We start from the raw sequence: 16382 nt of genomic DNA on the forward strand, positions 1-16382 counted from the left end.
AGGTGTCCCTTTACTTAGGGTCTTGGTCTTCTTAGCCCACCACAGCACTTCTCCAAACTCTCCTCTGCTTCCCTCCAGACTGCTCTCTGCTCCAACACCAATCCACTCTGCTTCAACTCCTTCCCTTGTCTGATTGAAGCAGGCGGGTTTTATCAGGCGACTTGCTTCAGGTGCTCTAACTGGCTTCCGGTGCTTTAATTAATCTATAGCAAACTTTCTTCCTTCTACAGGGAATAAGGCTCCTTTCTAATACTCTCCTGCTGCCCTCTGGCCATGCTGTATCACAGCATGTAACATAGATACCTTGCAGCGAAAACCAAAAATAATGGATTCTGTACTTTACTCCCCCTCTGTTAAGGATCCCTTGACTTTGCTCTTGGAACTGGGGAGTTCTAGAGAGGCACAGTAATCTGTGTGTGCCCCTACCAGCCCAGTTCAGATAATTATTTAGTTTATTAGAATTATTATACTACGACTAGCTATAGCACTTTGCACCCAAGGATGAAAGTAGTTTACAGATATAAATAAAGACTCACAACACACCTGCCAGGCATTAACTGAAGAGCTAGATTTCTTTTTTTCCCAAAAGCATTTTTAAAGTGGTGACAGATTTTCACGGACTATAATTCTCAGTGCAGAGTGGGAAGGGGACTGACGGACTTGCCTATACTTGGATAATTACCTAGGGTATCAGATCGTCTATTAAAGTGGCATAACCATCTGTCATCCAGGAGGTGGGTTACAAGGTGGGGCACTGTTCCTCCAGAAATTCATAGGACCAAACTGTGGGCCCCTGGTCTTTTTATGTCTTCCCATAGTCTGTGAGGCCACATAAACATTCACACCCACTCAAAGACTCCCATTGACTTCACTGGTAGGCCTATGTCAATAGCTATGAAGTGGTCTGAGGGTAATTGTAGTGGGCCCACTCCATTAATGACACACGTGTCAAACACACTTTCCTTGCTATTGTGTCTTCTCTGGACACTGAACAGACTTAATCAGCATGTCTGTCTTTGGGCTGCTGGGCTCTACTTTGTGCTGCTCCTACTTCAGGCTAGGGCACTTCTCCTTAAAAGTCTATTTAGATACTTCTGCCCATGAATCTCTACAGCTCTCAGGGAAAAGGCCCCCCTGATTCCTTTGATGTAACTGATACTACTCTCCCAATGTCCTGTTATCAGACATTGCTTGCACATGTTCCCACTATCTGGGCAAACCACATCTATCTGGGTTCTCCCTTGCCACACCTACCACATTTCAGGAAATGTCTCGTTCTTTAGAGGCCTTTTCTTTCTTTCTTGTGCCTCTTTTTCACCATGGAAACATTTCATTGGTTACTAGTTGCACAATGTTTTCTTGGCTTCTTCGCGAGGTGTCTTGCAATTTCATGAACTCAGAGGGCTGTTCCTGTTGCATTGCCTGCTCTGGAGTTAGCACAGACATTAACCGGGATTTTTCTGAAAGCTCCTTCTTTAGAATGATCCCCCATGTGTTCTTCCTTACCGATAGTGAAGTCACAATACGCCGCTTGTTCAGATAGGGCCACACTTTCTCTGCACCCCTTTGGTACAAGCAAGGCCCTTCATGGATTCTTTGTGGAAAGAAATGTTCATTAAACATGTTCAGAACAATACCATAGTTATAGCTTATTGGCTTCCACCATGAAGGCAAACAATTTATATGTATTTTTGGCTTTGCTCCCTGTTGCATAAATGAATGAGCTGACTTGTATTTTGCCAACTTCTGTGTTAAGCTTCTTTGTTATGCAGAAGCTAATAAAGTGCTCTCTCCACGTGGGCCACTCCATGGGTTTAGCAATCTCAGAGTCTTGCAGGGGGTTGACTTTTTTTGACTTCTTATTTATGTCGGCTCAAAATGAATCAGCTTCTGACACCATGCCATGTGACAGTGGTAAAGAATAACAGTAAGAGTCACCTCCTGCAAACATTGAAAAGGGGCTTTAGCTTTAGAATAAGGGAAACCGTATTCTCCCTAAAACTTCTCTCTCTCCCTCTGCTTTACTACATAGCTCCATCCTAAAACCTCACCCTGCTTCCTACTGCCTGACTTCCTTCACTGATTTTAAGAAACAGTACTGTGGCGGGGTGGTCACCCCACCATGCCTCGAAGGTCTTAAAACAGCCCTAGGAGAGGGCTGTAGCCGGAGGAAAGCTAGGCTGATTGGGGGAAGTAGCCACAGGTGGTGCCACGCCCCAATCAGGCCACAGCTGGCTCTATAAGAGGGCTGTTAGCCAGGAGCTGAGACAGGCACTCTCTCTAGCTACATGAGGAGAGGAGGACGTGGCTGCCTGGGGGGCAGGGCAGGGCAGGGCAGGGCAGGGCAGGGCAGGGCAGGGCAGGGCAGGGCAGGGCAGGGCAGGGCAGGGCAGGGCAGGGCAGGGCAGGGCAGGGCAGGGCAGGGCAGGGCAGGGCAGCTCCAGCTCCAGCTCCAGCTCCAGCTCCAGCTCCAGCTCCAGCTCCAGCTCCAGCCTAGCAGAGCCCCAAGCCAAGGTAAAGGCCCATGAAAGCATACTAACGCTGCAGAGGAGCAGCCCAGACCTAGACAGAGGCAGCTGGTCCAACCCCTCTTGCCGGTGATGAGTGGTAGAGACTGCAGGGCAGAACTCTGATTTAGAAGTGCACTGGGTTCCGGGAGGAGCACAGGGCCAGCGGCAGGCGAGACATTCAACTGGCAGAGGGCGCTCCTGGCTGAAAAGAGCTAATTCCCTGTACAACCAGCAGGAGGTGCCGCAGCGGTGAGTCGTTGCCCCGTGACAAGTACATATATCCTCACAAAAGAGAGCACTCCCCTCAATGTCTGCTGACAGATGCCAACAAGTACAAGCAGGCAGGGGACCTGGCCATGCCTCTGGCCTCGTGCAAATGGACCATGCCTGGTGGGACCACGGAGTATCACTGCACATGATATCTAGTCCCAATGGCAAAAGCAATTTTTTTGTGTCCTGTGTGAATTTTTTTCCCCTGCACCTTTTCTCCCCTGGCATCCCAGCCACAGTTAACCCATAGACTTCTAGAGTTTCTTTCCCACACAGTTTCAGGAATCCAAGAAAGCTGCACAGCTCTGCCCAGAATTGTTCTTTCCAGACTGGTTTTAAAAATTTCAGAGCAGTCCCTTCCTCATAACTTTTCTCACTTCCTTTTCTGTGTGACTAGGCATCCTTTGGGCCATAAAAAAATAAAGAAATTCAATACATCTGAAAGAATATGGAACTTCTCCAGTGCTGGGGATATTGCAGGTCTAAGAAACTCCACATTCCACCTCCAATTTCAAGGGATGCCTTCAGTTTGAATGAGATTATGAATATGAATTGATGGGAATACTCAAGAGGCTGTTTAGAAGGATCACAGAGCCATTAATACTACACTATACGTTTCATGCAGAGATAGCTGTGCCCCATAGCTGGCTGATACTGTGGAATAAAAGGAGTTAAATGTTCACACTCTCTTTCTCTCTGTGTCTCACCCCCTCCTCCTCTCCATGCATTTCTGTCAAAGACCCAATCTCTGGCCAGCCACCGGTAAGATTAGGCTGCTCTAACAGTCTGGCTGACACCTTGTGCAAAGAATGAGGTCTCACTGTCTGAGGGAGAATACATGCATGCACTTTTTTTCCCAGAAGACATTTGAGAAATGAAACAACAACTTAGACTTTGAAGATTTCAAAATTACACAGGTTACCAAAAAACACAAAAACCCTCCCTTTTTGAAAGACTGGAGGCATTTTAGTTAATGTCTATGTGGGAGCCATATGGAAAAATCAGTTCTGTCCTGTTAAACTGGTTTCACAGTTTTGGTTTTCATCTATCCACAGAGCTCTGAAAAGTCTATGTTTTGTTTTATTTTGCTTCACAAATAAGAGAGTGGTGTGAGGAGCATCTGTCTATAAACACAATAGGTAAGAGCAGTTTTTTTTTAAGTTTTCGTTTTGTTTGCTTTTGTGAACGGTGTCTCCAAGAATCTGAGAGTATGTTGTCTGTGTAATCAAGAGAAGTCAGCCTTTAGGATGATGTTCTATTAAGGATAAGCTGATTATGTATGGTATTTGTTTATTTGTTTGCTTGTTTGTTTTTCTTTCCTAGACAAAAAAACAAACAAACTGCAGACACTATGTGAATGTTGTTTGCAGAATGCCATTTAAACAGCAGCAAGAGTAAAAACTCTGAAGTGCTGGGCAGTTTGGATGCCTTATTAAAAGGTAAAGAAAAATACTTCCAGGGTTTAATTTTGAGCTAATGAAGCTATAGTTAGAACAAAAGAATGGCAAAAGTGAGAGAGAAACATTACCATCAGAGGAAAAGCTTTATTGTAAAGGGATTTACGCAAGTAATCAAGAGGAAGAATAATCTTCTCAACACTTGCTAGACCTAGGAGCACAGTTCTATATTTTATTCGTCGGGTGTTTTAAATGTTACCAACACATTTTCAAAGTGGAATGGAAGGGGAATTTTTAACACTATTAAGATGTTAAATAGGATGTTCTGTTGTAGCATAGCCTGTGAGTCATACTAGTTATTTTGGAAATCACCAATGAAAACAAGTTTTCCACATGATAATCTGCAAATAGATTCAGAACTATACTTAAATGTACAGGACCAAAAAATATTAAAACTCTGCTCCATTTATAAATATTATTGTTTGTTCATGAGCAGTAGCTCAGCTAAGCTGAAGACTTTTTGACTTTCTGAGTTCTTCTTAACACAGGCTACAAAAGGAAAATGCCAGTCACAAAAAACTGTACAGATTATAAATCATGGATTCATCATGTCACGGATTATTTTTCTTTAATACACTCTTCTTTTACTGGCTGACAATCACATTTGCTGATGTCTTTACTCCTTCCTATTGCTTATAAGTTTCAAGAGGTTGTCTTTTTTCAAAAAGAGATACTGCTCACAGAGCACCCCCTGCCTACTAAAGCACTGCCCTACATTTCACATCAATTTTTGAAGTGATTTGTCCTTCTTCCCTTCTCTCAGGTCCAGCACTTCTCTCTCTCGCTCTCTCTCCTTAGATTAATGTGAGGCAGATGCAATAATACTGTGAGGATAATGAGCAATCTAATACAATAATACACTGCGAAAAGTTCCCGTGCTTACTTAGCCCTTTTATTTGCGTAACTCTGTACAACACAGATGTGGTGTCCCATTTTTAACAGCATCTGCATTCTCACAGATCCCTTGCTGGAACTGCCTAAGCCTCAGACGCTCCTTGTCCATATTCCCTGCAGATAATAAAGTGTCTCAGCAAAGGGAAAAATATGACATTTAAAAAGTCTGAATCAGAGGGATATGGGCAAACTAGCATTAGTTTTAAACCGAGAGACTGCAGAGATCGACTGGAAACATCCTCAAGTACACCTGCTGAGGAAGAATGCTGGAAGGAAGAAGATATAAAGTGCTGGAATTTCAGAACTATTTCTCCAATCGTTGCATTAGAATACAGGCTTCCTCTAAATAAAAGACACAAAGAATTTAAAATCTACTAAATCCCAACACAATGTCTCTCACCTGGGGTCTACCACTTTCTTCTCCATATACTCTTTTCCCTTTTATATTATTTGTTTTCTGTGCACACACCTGAAATCCTGATGAACTTACAGTCAGTATGAAATAAAAATAGAATTACAAAAAATACAGGTGGCAGCAGCATTAGGAATACAATAGATTAGCAATAATTTGTGACCGGGAGACTCCTTGCAAGTTATTGGATCTGTAAAATTACCAAGTGAAGTAATGCAATAAATAAGCCAGGATAAGGTATCTTTGAATGTATTTTGTCCATTCATTTGTCAGCTGTTTTTAATTTTGATGATAATTCCTTTCTTCATATTACACTCCTGCAATATATACACTGTATAGTACATATATTTGGTAATATGAGACCTTACTACAGCTTCTGCTTTTTAATCTTTGCTGAGAACTGGGGCAAGACAGAGACATTTCTCTGTGAATATAAATGAGTTAGCAAAGTGCAGATTAGCAGCATTCTGCAGTACCCTGATTTTTTACCATTTGTGACAATAATGATTATTGGCAAAGCACAACGAGAGGTACACGAAAAGAGAGGTGTTTGTTTTGTTTTGATTTTGTTTTGTTTTCCCCAATGGTAACAACCTCTATAACCTTTTATTACCCCATCTTGTAGTGCTGAAGATGTTCAGATTCTGGATTTACCTGCCTTTCCATCTTCTCGTGGCCATGTGTTTGTGTCATTCTGTAAAGGTGCCCACCAGTTCCCAACACAGCTTCAAGAGTGATCTCTTCAACTGTAATCATTCCCTGATTCTTGCAGATGGTAAGGAAACCACAGTCCACCTGTTGAAGGATATACCTAAAAGGTAGGAGCAAATCATTCAATACAAATTCGCATATGTTCTTTCATTTCCTTCCCTATGGCACATGCAGACTTGCTACTACTAATATCAAGGAGCTAATTGCTGTACACTCCCTACCTGCAATGCCCTGGCAGTGCTGCCTTTAGTACCCTGAGCCAAGCAATGCAATATTGCTGTCCCTTGAAAGTCTCTTCCAATATCTCCCTCCAGCCTTCTCTTTCTTTTTTTGCCTTCTTAGTTGAAAAACTTAACTAGAATCTGGAGTGATTTTTTTAAGGTAGATTTCGGCTATGTATATTCATTGTAAGATTTTTCCCTATTTGGCTATCTGGTAGACCTCTTAATTGATGCAATTACTGCTGAGTTTACATTAGGCTCCAGAAGTGAATAACTATTGCTGCATATCCAGGTGATATCTTAATCAGTTGACCAACAAAACTGTAGGAGCACCAAAGCCTCAGGCCAAAGTCAACTGCAAATATTTTTCCTCAATAAATTAACTACCCAAATCATTACAATAAGGGTATACTTTAAAACTGAAAATCAGCTTTCAGATATACTGCATGCTTAGTTGTGTATTTGGTGAGCAGTACTAAAGCTTGCATAGATCCAAAGAATTTTTAATATGGAAATTCCATTGAAGGTTAACCTGGACTTCCCAAAATGCCTGTGAATTTTGCATGTAGTCAAATCTGTGTGTGTGTGTGCGCGCGTGTGTGTGTGTGTGTGTGTATTAAAGTGTCTGGTACCTTACGTCTACCTCAGATAGATATCTGGGAAGAGATGCCCTTTACCTAGATTAATCCAAAATACTCTTTGGACACTAACCAACATTATTAGTGTCAATAGATTTGATATACATTCCTGCAGAATAGTTAAAGAGCAGAGGGTGAGCCAGATGGCTCAGTCCTGATGGGCACTGTGAAGGAAGAAAACAGGACATTGCACATGTGGTTATATAACAAAGTGATGACTACAAGAATGAACCGAAGAATTGTCCTTGTTAAAGGGACATAGAAATTGAAATCTAAGAGAAAGAGGGGTTTATAGCATGTAGTTTAACAGGAACATATTAATTTCCAGATTAATTTTTTTAAACTTGGTTCATCTAGAATAAAGGCTTGAAGTATGCACTTAATTATAAGCACTGAAAGCCTCACAAGAACCTTATAGTTTTCCAAAGACCAAACATAAAACCAGAAAATTCAGAGCCCAGGTTTAAATTAAAAGAAGCCAAAACATTTGAAAAATATGGAAATACTCAGTGGTCACCCAAACAACTTTAATTCTGGCCCAGTAGCAATACCCCGAAAATATGTAAAAACTCTCTGAAGTGACCTTATGTGTCCATAACATCTCGCCAATGAGTACAAAACTAGAATTACTTATATTTTATTGTACTGTAATCTAATAGAGTACATCTGTCTTTATGGCCATACTCAGTCCACTGAGCGAGTGAGCAGCCAAAGAGCAAAGTAGCAAAGCTGGAGATCAGGCTTCACTGGAATCAGTCAGGAACTGATGTCACTTTGTACCAGTGATATAGTGGGCCAAATTTTCAAAGTAAATATGTTAAACTGAACTCTTGTTAGATTAGGTTAACGATTCCAGGGAGGATTCAGTATGCTAGCAGAGTGGCAAGTACATTTGTGGTGCTACTCAAGTGCATTTCCACCAATAAGCAAAGACTCATTAGGCAGAAGGGAAGAGTTAAGAAATTGAATCTCTGTATAATCATCACTTTTGAGGTATTCAGTAGGAGCTACTTTCCATATGCGGGGGGGGCATTCATGGCCCATATAAATGTTGTATTGAGTAGCTCTCATGGATATCTTCAAGCTGTGTATAAGCCTCCACATGAGCAGAATAGACTCATTGCAACTAGAGAGACTAGTGGCGTGTTGGGATGGAGAGTTGAGGAGTAGCATCCTCACACTGCCAATCAAGAACAAGTAGGACTAGGTATGAAATGGATCCTCTTAATCTCAGACCTTTGGAAGACAGAGTGATGCTCACATACTATATTATTCTTACAGAACCCATGGTTGGTTGCTCTAAGCAAGAAACCTGGGTATCAGATTTTGGTAAAACACATGCTTATTTCCCCAGTCTTAGCCTGGGAAGGGAGCTCTAATAGAAGTCACTTTCCTAATTCTATTATACCATAGTATTTACTTGTCCTATAGAGTCTAAAAAGTCAGTATTGTGGAATACATCTACCGAGTAATAAATGGACAATATTCAAGAAAACCTATGTGGAGTAGAAAGAAACACAGTATGTATTCTTTTTACATAAGAAAATTTAGAGATCTCTATAGGCTATTGCTTTAATGTACCTAATAGTTGAATTGTTGTTATTACCTACAGTGAAATGTAGTTTTTAGATCTTCAATCTGAATGACTAATTACTTTATCTGCTGGGATTCTGCAGTATGACCGTTTCTTAATGCCTTCAGTACATTTTTATCCACATTTTCAGGTACTGTTTCATTCTGGAGGAAGGCAGAGCCCCTGCTCCTTTCACAGTAACCGTGACACCCTGTGATGTTCCCATTGAATGGAGTATACTAGTACATAAGGCATCAACAAATTTCCTTGGAAAAGCAGCACCTGGTAAGAGCTAAATGGAAGAAACCTGAAATCTGTCTGATCAGTGCAGGAGAGAAAGTAGCCCATTCATAAGAAGTGCCAGCAACCTAGGAAATCTCACCACCAACAAAAATGGCCTGGGCAAACTTGAAGTTATAGGTCCAAATCTCCCTTCCTGTGGACTTACCTGTGGGTTTGGAAAAATACGACCCAAAACTCCATGGGTGAAATCCTGGCCCTATTGGAATAAATGGTTTTTTTGCCATTGACTTCAACAGAGTCCTGCAAGATAAAATTCAGTTTCTGACATATTCTCTTCTCAGGGTAGTGTAATGAAAGGACAAGTTTATGGCCAGAGACGAGGGTGCTGGCCCTCGTTCCCTCCGCCATAGCCATGTGCTCGTATTCTTTTGGAAGTGTAAGAGCAGCTGAGGTTAGGAGTTAACAGTGCAATGAGCTTTGTTAACCTGGAATCTCACCTGGATATCTGTCAGGCTGCCAGGGAAGCATGGAAAATAGAGTGGCTACTCCCCACTTCCACTATTAACAACTAGAACCCTCCCCAAAACCCAAGGGACCCTAACTACACAATGTTCATATGAAGAGTATTCCATAAGATCACTAGGGAGGGAGGGAAGTGCACTTCACAGAACTGTCTCACACTCTTCTTTGTGTCTCAGATCTCTTGGGCTGGTATTTCCTCTTCTCTGCTCTTCATGACAATGTGCAACAGCAGGAAGAATCCAGAGGTGAAAGTAAGCCGGTACCGGGGTGGATCGGCTTCCCCAGGTGCAATTTAAAGGGCCTGGGGCTCCCAGCAGCAGCCCTTTAAATTGATGCCAGAGCCACCGCTTCCCCAGGGCTCCGGCAGGCTCCGGAGACGATTTAAAGGGCCTAGGGCTCCAGCCGCTGCTACCGCCCTGGGCCCTTTAAAGCGCTGCCAGAGCCCCCGGCTGCCGCTGTTACCCCGGGGAGGGAGAAGGAGGCCCTTGCTGGTACAGGGTGGGCCGGGGCTGGCTCTGACCTCCCCCAGCCCCGCCCCTTCCGCCCAAGGCCCCGCCCCTTCTAGGGACCAGAGCGGGCCCCAGCCCAGCCCCGTACCGGTAAGTCCCTAGACTTACTTTCACCCCGGAAGAATCTGGGTCACATTCTAGTTCCCTGGGAATACCATGTACAAGGGCAATAGGCGTAGAAAAATCTGGAGCGATGTTTCCCTCAAGTTAAAAGAAAACTTAATTATCTTTTATAATTTCCAGAATCATTTCATAGGTTTGAAAAAATGACATTTTTTTAATTATTAAAAAAGCTAGATGCTGCCAGAAATAAGATGTTAATTAGCAAGGAGATGCACTTGACTAGTTAGCTCAGTGGGCATTCCTTCAAAGCCTCTGGCTTTTTTTGTTCATACAAGGCAGGGAAAGGCACAAAATCAGACTAAAGGAAACTCGTTCTGCACAAAATGTCAGTGTCCTAAAGTAAAGTACAGGAAGAAACACTGACAAAGTGGAATATTGCAATGACATCCGGTACTACATAGGTCAAAATATTTGCAATTGGGAGTTTAATTATAGTCTGTTTGAAAAAATTAATTCTTTCTTGCAATATTAAAAGAATAGCCTCTAAAGCACAAAATGCTAGAAGCAAGAGGAATTTCTCTGGCATATGAATAATAAAACTGAGACGTAAGTGATGAATTATTGTGGCATATGAATAGTAAAACAATTGGGTCTGCTTTTGATGAGTCTGCTTTTCATGTGCAGGTGATTATGACACTCTTGAAGCCACAAAATCTCAGAAGATTCCGAAGTTGGTGTCCATGATATTTAACTATAAAGGAAATTCTGTGGAGACTTATATGGGTATGTCTTCCTATTCTGCTTTCTATATGCTGGAGTTCCTATCAATTGAACGAGACACACACACTACTGTATACTTAACAACTGACACAACATCTGGGCATCTGTATCCAGAACTCCCAATGGATCCACGCATAGATGTTATTGGTATTGGCCATGCAACTGTGACTCTAGTTTGGAAACACAGCCCATCAGTCTTGCAGCACAAAGAAAACATCCAGTATTGTCTTCTAGTCAATGAAAAACACAACTACAAGAGTTTATGTGCAGCTGAGACAGCTATCAGATCTTCAGGTATGAAATCGCCACCAGCGCTAGCTCTTTCTCTCTTTCCATATCTTCTAGACCATCAACAGGTGATGATATTGTCCAATAGTGAATTAAGTATCATCAACAGGGTTAGTAATGGGGAAGTGAGACAGATATGCATGGGCACTAAGAATACTTATACAGTGCCCAACCTTAGACCCAGCACTCAATATTACTTTGATGTTTTTGTAGTCAACCTCCTCACTAATGCAAGTGCTGCCTACACTGGAACATTTGCAAGAACTCTTGAGGAACCTGAGCCTAAAGTTATTGAGCTGAAGGATGGGAAGGTAATTCATTTAATCCTGGATGGGAAAAAGCAGAAATTCTACAGCTTGCAGTATCAAGCTAAACAGAAGAAGATCCAGTTCACATTTCAATCTTGTAGTGGCCAAGTATGGGTTCAGATAGCAAGGAATGGTAAAGTACTGGCCTCAGAAAACATTGCAGGCTTCAGACATTTCTCACTGAAGGGAAAGCTGCTGGACACATATTTGGTGCAGCTAAGGTCCATGGACCATATTAATTCTTCTGTGAAAGTTCAAGTATCCTCTCACTTTCATAAGCCTTTCTTCCCACTTCTTCCAGAAAGCTTAAAAATCAAGTCCTTCAGCAAACTGAGGACCTGCAATTCAGTCACCATTGCCTGGCTAGGAACACAAGAGCAGAGCAAGTACTGTGTGTACAAGAAAAGGATCAAAGAGGATCAAGTTTGGATGGAGGTGAGGAGTGCAGACAGGTGCTCAGGGCCCAAATCCAGACACAAGTCTGAGAAAGTGCTGTGCAAATATTTCTATGATATAAATCTACAACGAGCAGTCACCACACAGACCATCAAGGGATTGGAAGCAGGGACTCCCTACCTGTTTGATGTTTATCTAACTGGACCTTCTGGGATCCCAGTCAGGTATCACAGTAAAGTTGTGAAAACCAGGAAAAAATGTTGAGGGCTTTTCAATAAATGTTTTCTGGTAGATTAATAAGGAGAAAAATGAAAAACATGCACAATAAACACCAGTGCTCTGTGCAGTTCAAAATGTATTGGGGCATAACACACAATTATTAAAGCTGCAAGATTTATGGGGAAAGAATCTTTTCAACTGTCTAGAAAATTAGGCTCACTCTGGCATCTTTTTTCCAATATAAGCTTCTCTCTCAATTGTCTCACATTGACAGCAAAAACAAGACTAAAACAAATAGAGAAACTTGGAAACAATGGATTCACCCTGTGACATGCAAGAAATCAGTCTGGAGTGGAATGAACTAAAATGGGCCTGAAATCAAATTCACATTGTGAAATACCTTTCAAGGAGTATCGAACTGTTACTTTAAAATCCAACATTGTTTTTTCACTTTGCGTCACCTCAGTCACTGTCAATGAGGAACTGAGCGATACCACCAGGATGACTACTCTGAGAAGACTGACCTATCCCTGCCAGCTGAGAGGTTTGCTTGTGAAGGCAAATGGACGATGAATGGGTATTGTTGCAAAGCGTCTCTCACGCACAAAGGGGCAAGAGTGAGAAAAGTGGTGGATCGAGTGTCCAGCTGCTGCTTCACATTCCGGTCAACTGTAACTACAGCAGCTCCTCAAACAACCATGTCACAATTACCGGCATATTTGCTTTGCATTCATTCCTGTGGAGAAGTTATTCTTGTGTAGAGATGGACCTGACTCACAATGTTTGGAGCGGGAATTGCACCTGAATTTCCCCAAAGTTGAGGATGATTGAATACAGTTTGCTGGTTCTGCCCAGACGGAGAAAGACCTGAGTAGGAAAGCTCGAGGAGAAGGAAGATAGTTCTGATCCAAACTGTTCTAGTTCAGGTCCGTTGCTACTCCTGTATGGGTTTTATGTATTCTATGCATACACATACACTGAATAGACAAGGGTGCAACATCTTTGGAGCTTCAGAAATAAAATATTTCTTGCAGCAAGACGGGGGGGCTGAGAACATTATCACTAATCCTTCCTCCTCCCCAGAGAGAGATTTGCACATGCTGACCCCCCCCACACACACACACACACATCTCACTGCATGTATTATTTTACTCTTACAATGGGATACACGAATCCCCACCCCATAATTTCTGGCCCTGGCAAACACCAGCACTGTGCAGAACTGCATGAAGATCAGTTCCCCACAAGTTCATGTTCTGATTGCCCTTACCACCGTGCCCACGCACCCCCAATCCTACGCAGGCAATTCAATGTGATAGGCTAATTCTTTCCTTCCTTCCGTCCAGCCCCAGCACAGCCAATTTCGAAGAATGTGTTGCTTTTTTTAAAATGAGATTTTTCTGTTGAGTAGCATGAAGTAGTACGTCTGTAGTAAAGCCTGACAAGCACAGGTGTTTTTATTGTCTCTGATTCTGTTTTAAATTTTGGAAAAGGCAAAGTATGAGGAATATTTTTAACAAAAAAATCCCCCTAGGAAAAAAAAATCTTCATAAACAATTATGCTCAGTGTCATCTACCTGCAGAAGAGATTTTTGAACACAGACTCTGGGCAGATCTGGATTTCATATATGAAGTAATGTGAAACATTAACAGACCCAGATATTTCTGAAGAAAATGGATCTGCTTTATTTGTTTTTTTCCAAAATTACACAAAGCAAGGTATAAGTGCATAATTCTACTCCACATGTATTTATTGTACATTGTGCATGCTAGAACCTCCTTTACATTTTTGGAGCATCAAGGTTTCAACTTATTGTTAATTATTATTATTAATATTTCAACAGTGCTCAGAGGTGCCAGTCAGCACTGGGTCCCCACTGTGCTAAGTGCTGTAAAAACATATAGGGCATGTCTAAACTTACGGCTAAATCGGTGCTGCTGTGATCCGTACAGAGGTGTCTATTTAGCGGGTCTGGCGAAGACCCACTAAGTCGATGGCAGAGCGCTCTCCCATCAACTTCTGTACTCCAGTTCGCCGAAAAGCAAAATGGAAGTTGGCGGGAGAGCATCTCCCATCGACATAGCGTGGTGTAGACACCAGTGTAAGTCAACCTGTGTTACAAAGACTTCAGGTACATAACTTACGTAACTGAAGTAGCATAACTTAGGTTGACTTACAGCCCAGAGTATGAAACAGTCGCAGCTCTGAAGAATTAATGTAGTTTAAGACAAGACTCAAGAGTAGGCAAGAGGCACTTGCCCAACAGCTTCCTCGTGGTTCCTGAATATGAATGCCAATACCAGCCCCCCTGCCTGCTGCAAGAAGGGTAGGGTCCCTGGCACCTCTGTGGGATCAGCTGAAGAATCATGGCCCTACACTCCTAAAGCACTGTGTAGGGAAACATCTAGGGACTCTGAGCAACACAAAACTTTAGGGGCACAGACCAACGGGTAAGTCTACAGTGCAATTAAACACCACAGCTAACCTGCCTCAGCTGACTTGACCTCACAGAGCATGGGCTGTGGGGCTGTAAGACTGCGGTGCAGACAATTGGGCTCAGGCAGCAGCCCAAGCTCTGGGACCCAGCAAGTGGGAATGGGCCCAGTGCCTGGGTTCCAGCCGCAGCCTGAACGTGTACACCACAATTTGGCAGTCCTGCAGCCCATGACCAGCCAACCAGAGTCAGCTGGCATGAGCCAGCCATCCGTGTTTAACTGCAGACATACCTAGGAAGGCTTCTCCTTCGGTGACCTGTAGCCCCACCTGCGCCCATCAAGAACTCATCAGGTAATTGTCTAAGGAACTAGAGGCACAGCATTCTCTCTGGCAGGCCTTCATGTCTAAAATTTGCTTCTGCCAAAAAATAGCCTGAACCCAAACCTGGCCATGTTTAGAACATGATGCAAGACTCATCCTTTTGTCCACCAACTGTACACTTTGAAATCCCTAGGTTTTTCTCTGTCTCTTGAAAGTCTCAATGGTGTGTAATTTATCTGCTCGTTTTACTGGGTTATGTTAAGCCTGTAAAGTACACTAAGGTGCTATGGAGATGGATGCCCTAAAAATGGTTGCAATAACAACCTAAGGAGAGGAGAATACGATGATCTATCCAGTTGTTTATAACACACTCTTAATATGGAGACCTCGAGCTAACAAAACTGCCATTGAGATCTCTGTGTTTGCAAGCTAGATCCAGGGCAGTATCATAGGTGCTGGAACAATTTTTACAAGGGGAGGTGAGTGCTAAAAGCCATGGAACAAAACTGTAACTTCTGTATAGGATGGAAACGATTTCAAACCAGCGGGTGCTGCTGCACCCCCACCAGCCCTAGTTCCAGCACCTATGGCAATATATGGCTCATAAATAATGTCACAAAACTCCTCTTACAATAGGTGCACTTAAAAATCATTCCATTTCCATTTCACTGTTGATGCTATATAGAACCATTAGCGGAACAGAAATTAGATGTGGCACAAATGTTCTTCGCTGTCATTCTTTTCACTGCTATTCCCCTTTTATGGAGCGCAGCAAGTAGCAGACTTTGAAAACCTTGACCACATGCCCCCCCCCCACCCCACCCCCCAACCCCCGTTTGGCTCTATCTCCTCTTGGTCTCTTTCTAAAGAAGCTCAACTACTTTGGCCTACCCCACCTCAAGCTGCAGTCAGCGTTTTCCATCTCCCAACAGTCTACTAACCTGTGCCAAGTAAGGAAAGTACTGAAACAAGGCATGGAGGTTTCAAGTTCGCCCTGTGTGGCCTTGAGGAAGCTACGCAGGCCTGTGTGTATTTTGTCCTCTCAAATTATTTAAGCTAAGCCCTCTGTGGCTTTGCTATGCCAAAAGGGTTTTCAAAGTGTCCTGTGGTGGGCTTTTCCCATATGCTGCCGGCTGCCACAACCTGGATCCTGAGGATGATGGAATATCCAAGCTTGAATCAATAATATCCCTTCCCAGAATGGCTTGCTGCGTATTCTCTGTTACAAGGACGCCACTATGAAGATGGAGGGCTGTGGTTGAGCTGCAGATGATCAGAGAGGTTGGGTAATACTGAGATATGGGCTTTACATGAATTTCAGCGAAGCCTCCCAAAATGGCTTTCAGCTTTTCCCATGAGCACTTGGCTCTGACAATCACCACTTGAACCCTGAAGGCGACAAAGCAAACAGTGGGAGATTGAAACAGCAAAATAAAGGGGCATAGGTTACAATTCAGCGATGGGTGGTGAGTACAAATAGCAATAATCTGATTAAATGGTCGTGTTCTAGAGTTCAGTGCCTACAAAGGGACCAAATTAAAGCTTTCATTCAGATTTAATATATTTCTTGCCGGCACCACCTCGCTGAGTAAATGAGTTCCTTGAGCATA

At 42.8% G+C, this 16382-nt stretch overlaps 1 protein-coding gene across 1 annotated transcript in view; it reads left to right on the forward strand.

Moving 5' to 3' along the window:
- LOC102940147 (protein NDNF) overlaps positions 1–12059 on the forward strand; it is a 77705-nt gene extending 65646 nt beyond the window's left edge. The window contains exons 3-6 of the mRNA XM_043551151.1: positions 6169–6361; positions 8838–8971; positions 9628–9702; positions 10708–12059. Coding sequence (XP_043407086.1) covers positions 6169–6361; positions 8838–8971; positions 9628–9702; positions 10708–12059 — 1754 coding nt within the window. The remainder of the gene's footprint in view (positions 1–6168; positions 6362–8837; positions 8972–9627; positions 9703–10707) is intronic.
- The last annotated feature ends 4323 nt before the right edge of the window (positions 12060–16382 follow it).

The sequence above is a fragment of the Chelonia mydas genome, chromosome 7 (genome assembly GCF_015237465.2).
Source record: "Chelonia mydas isolate rCheMyd1 chromosome 7, rCheMyd1.pri.v2, whole genome shotgun sequence".
In the NCBI taxonomy this organism is placed as follows: Eukaryota; Metazoa; Chordata; order Testudines; family Cheloniidae; genus Chelonia; species Chelonia mydas.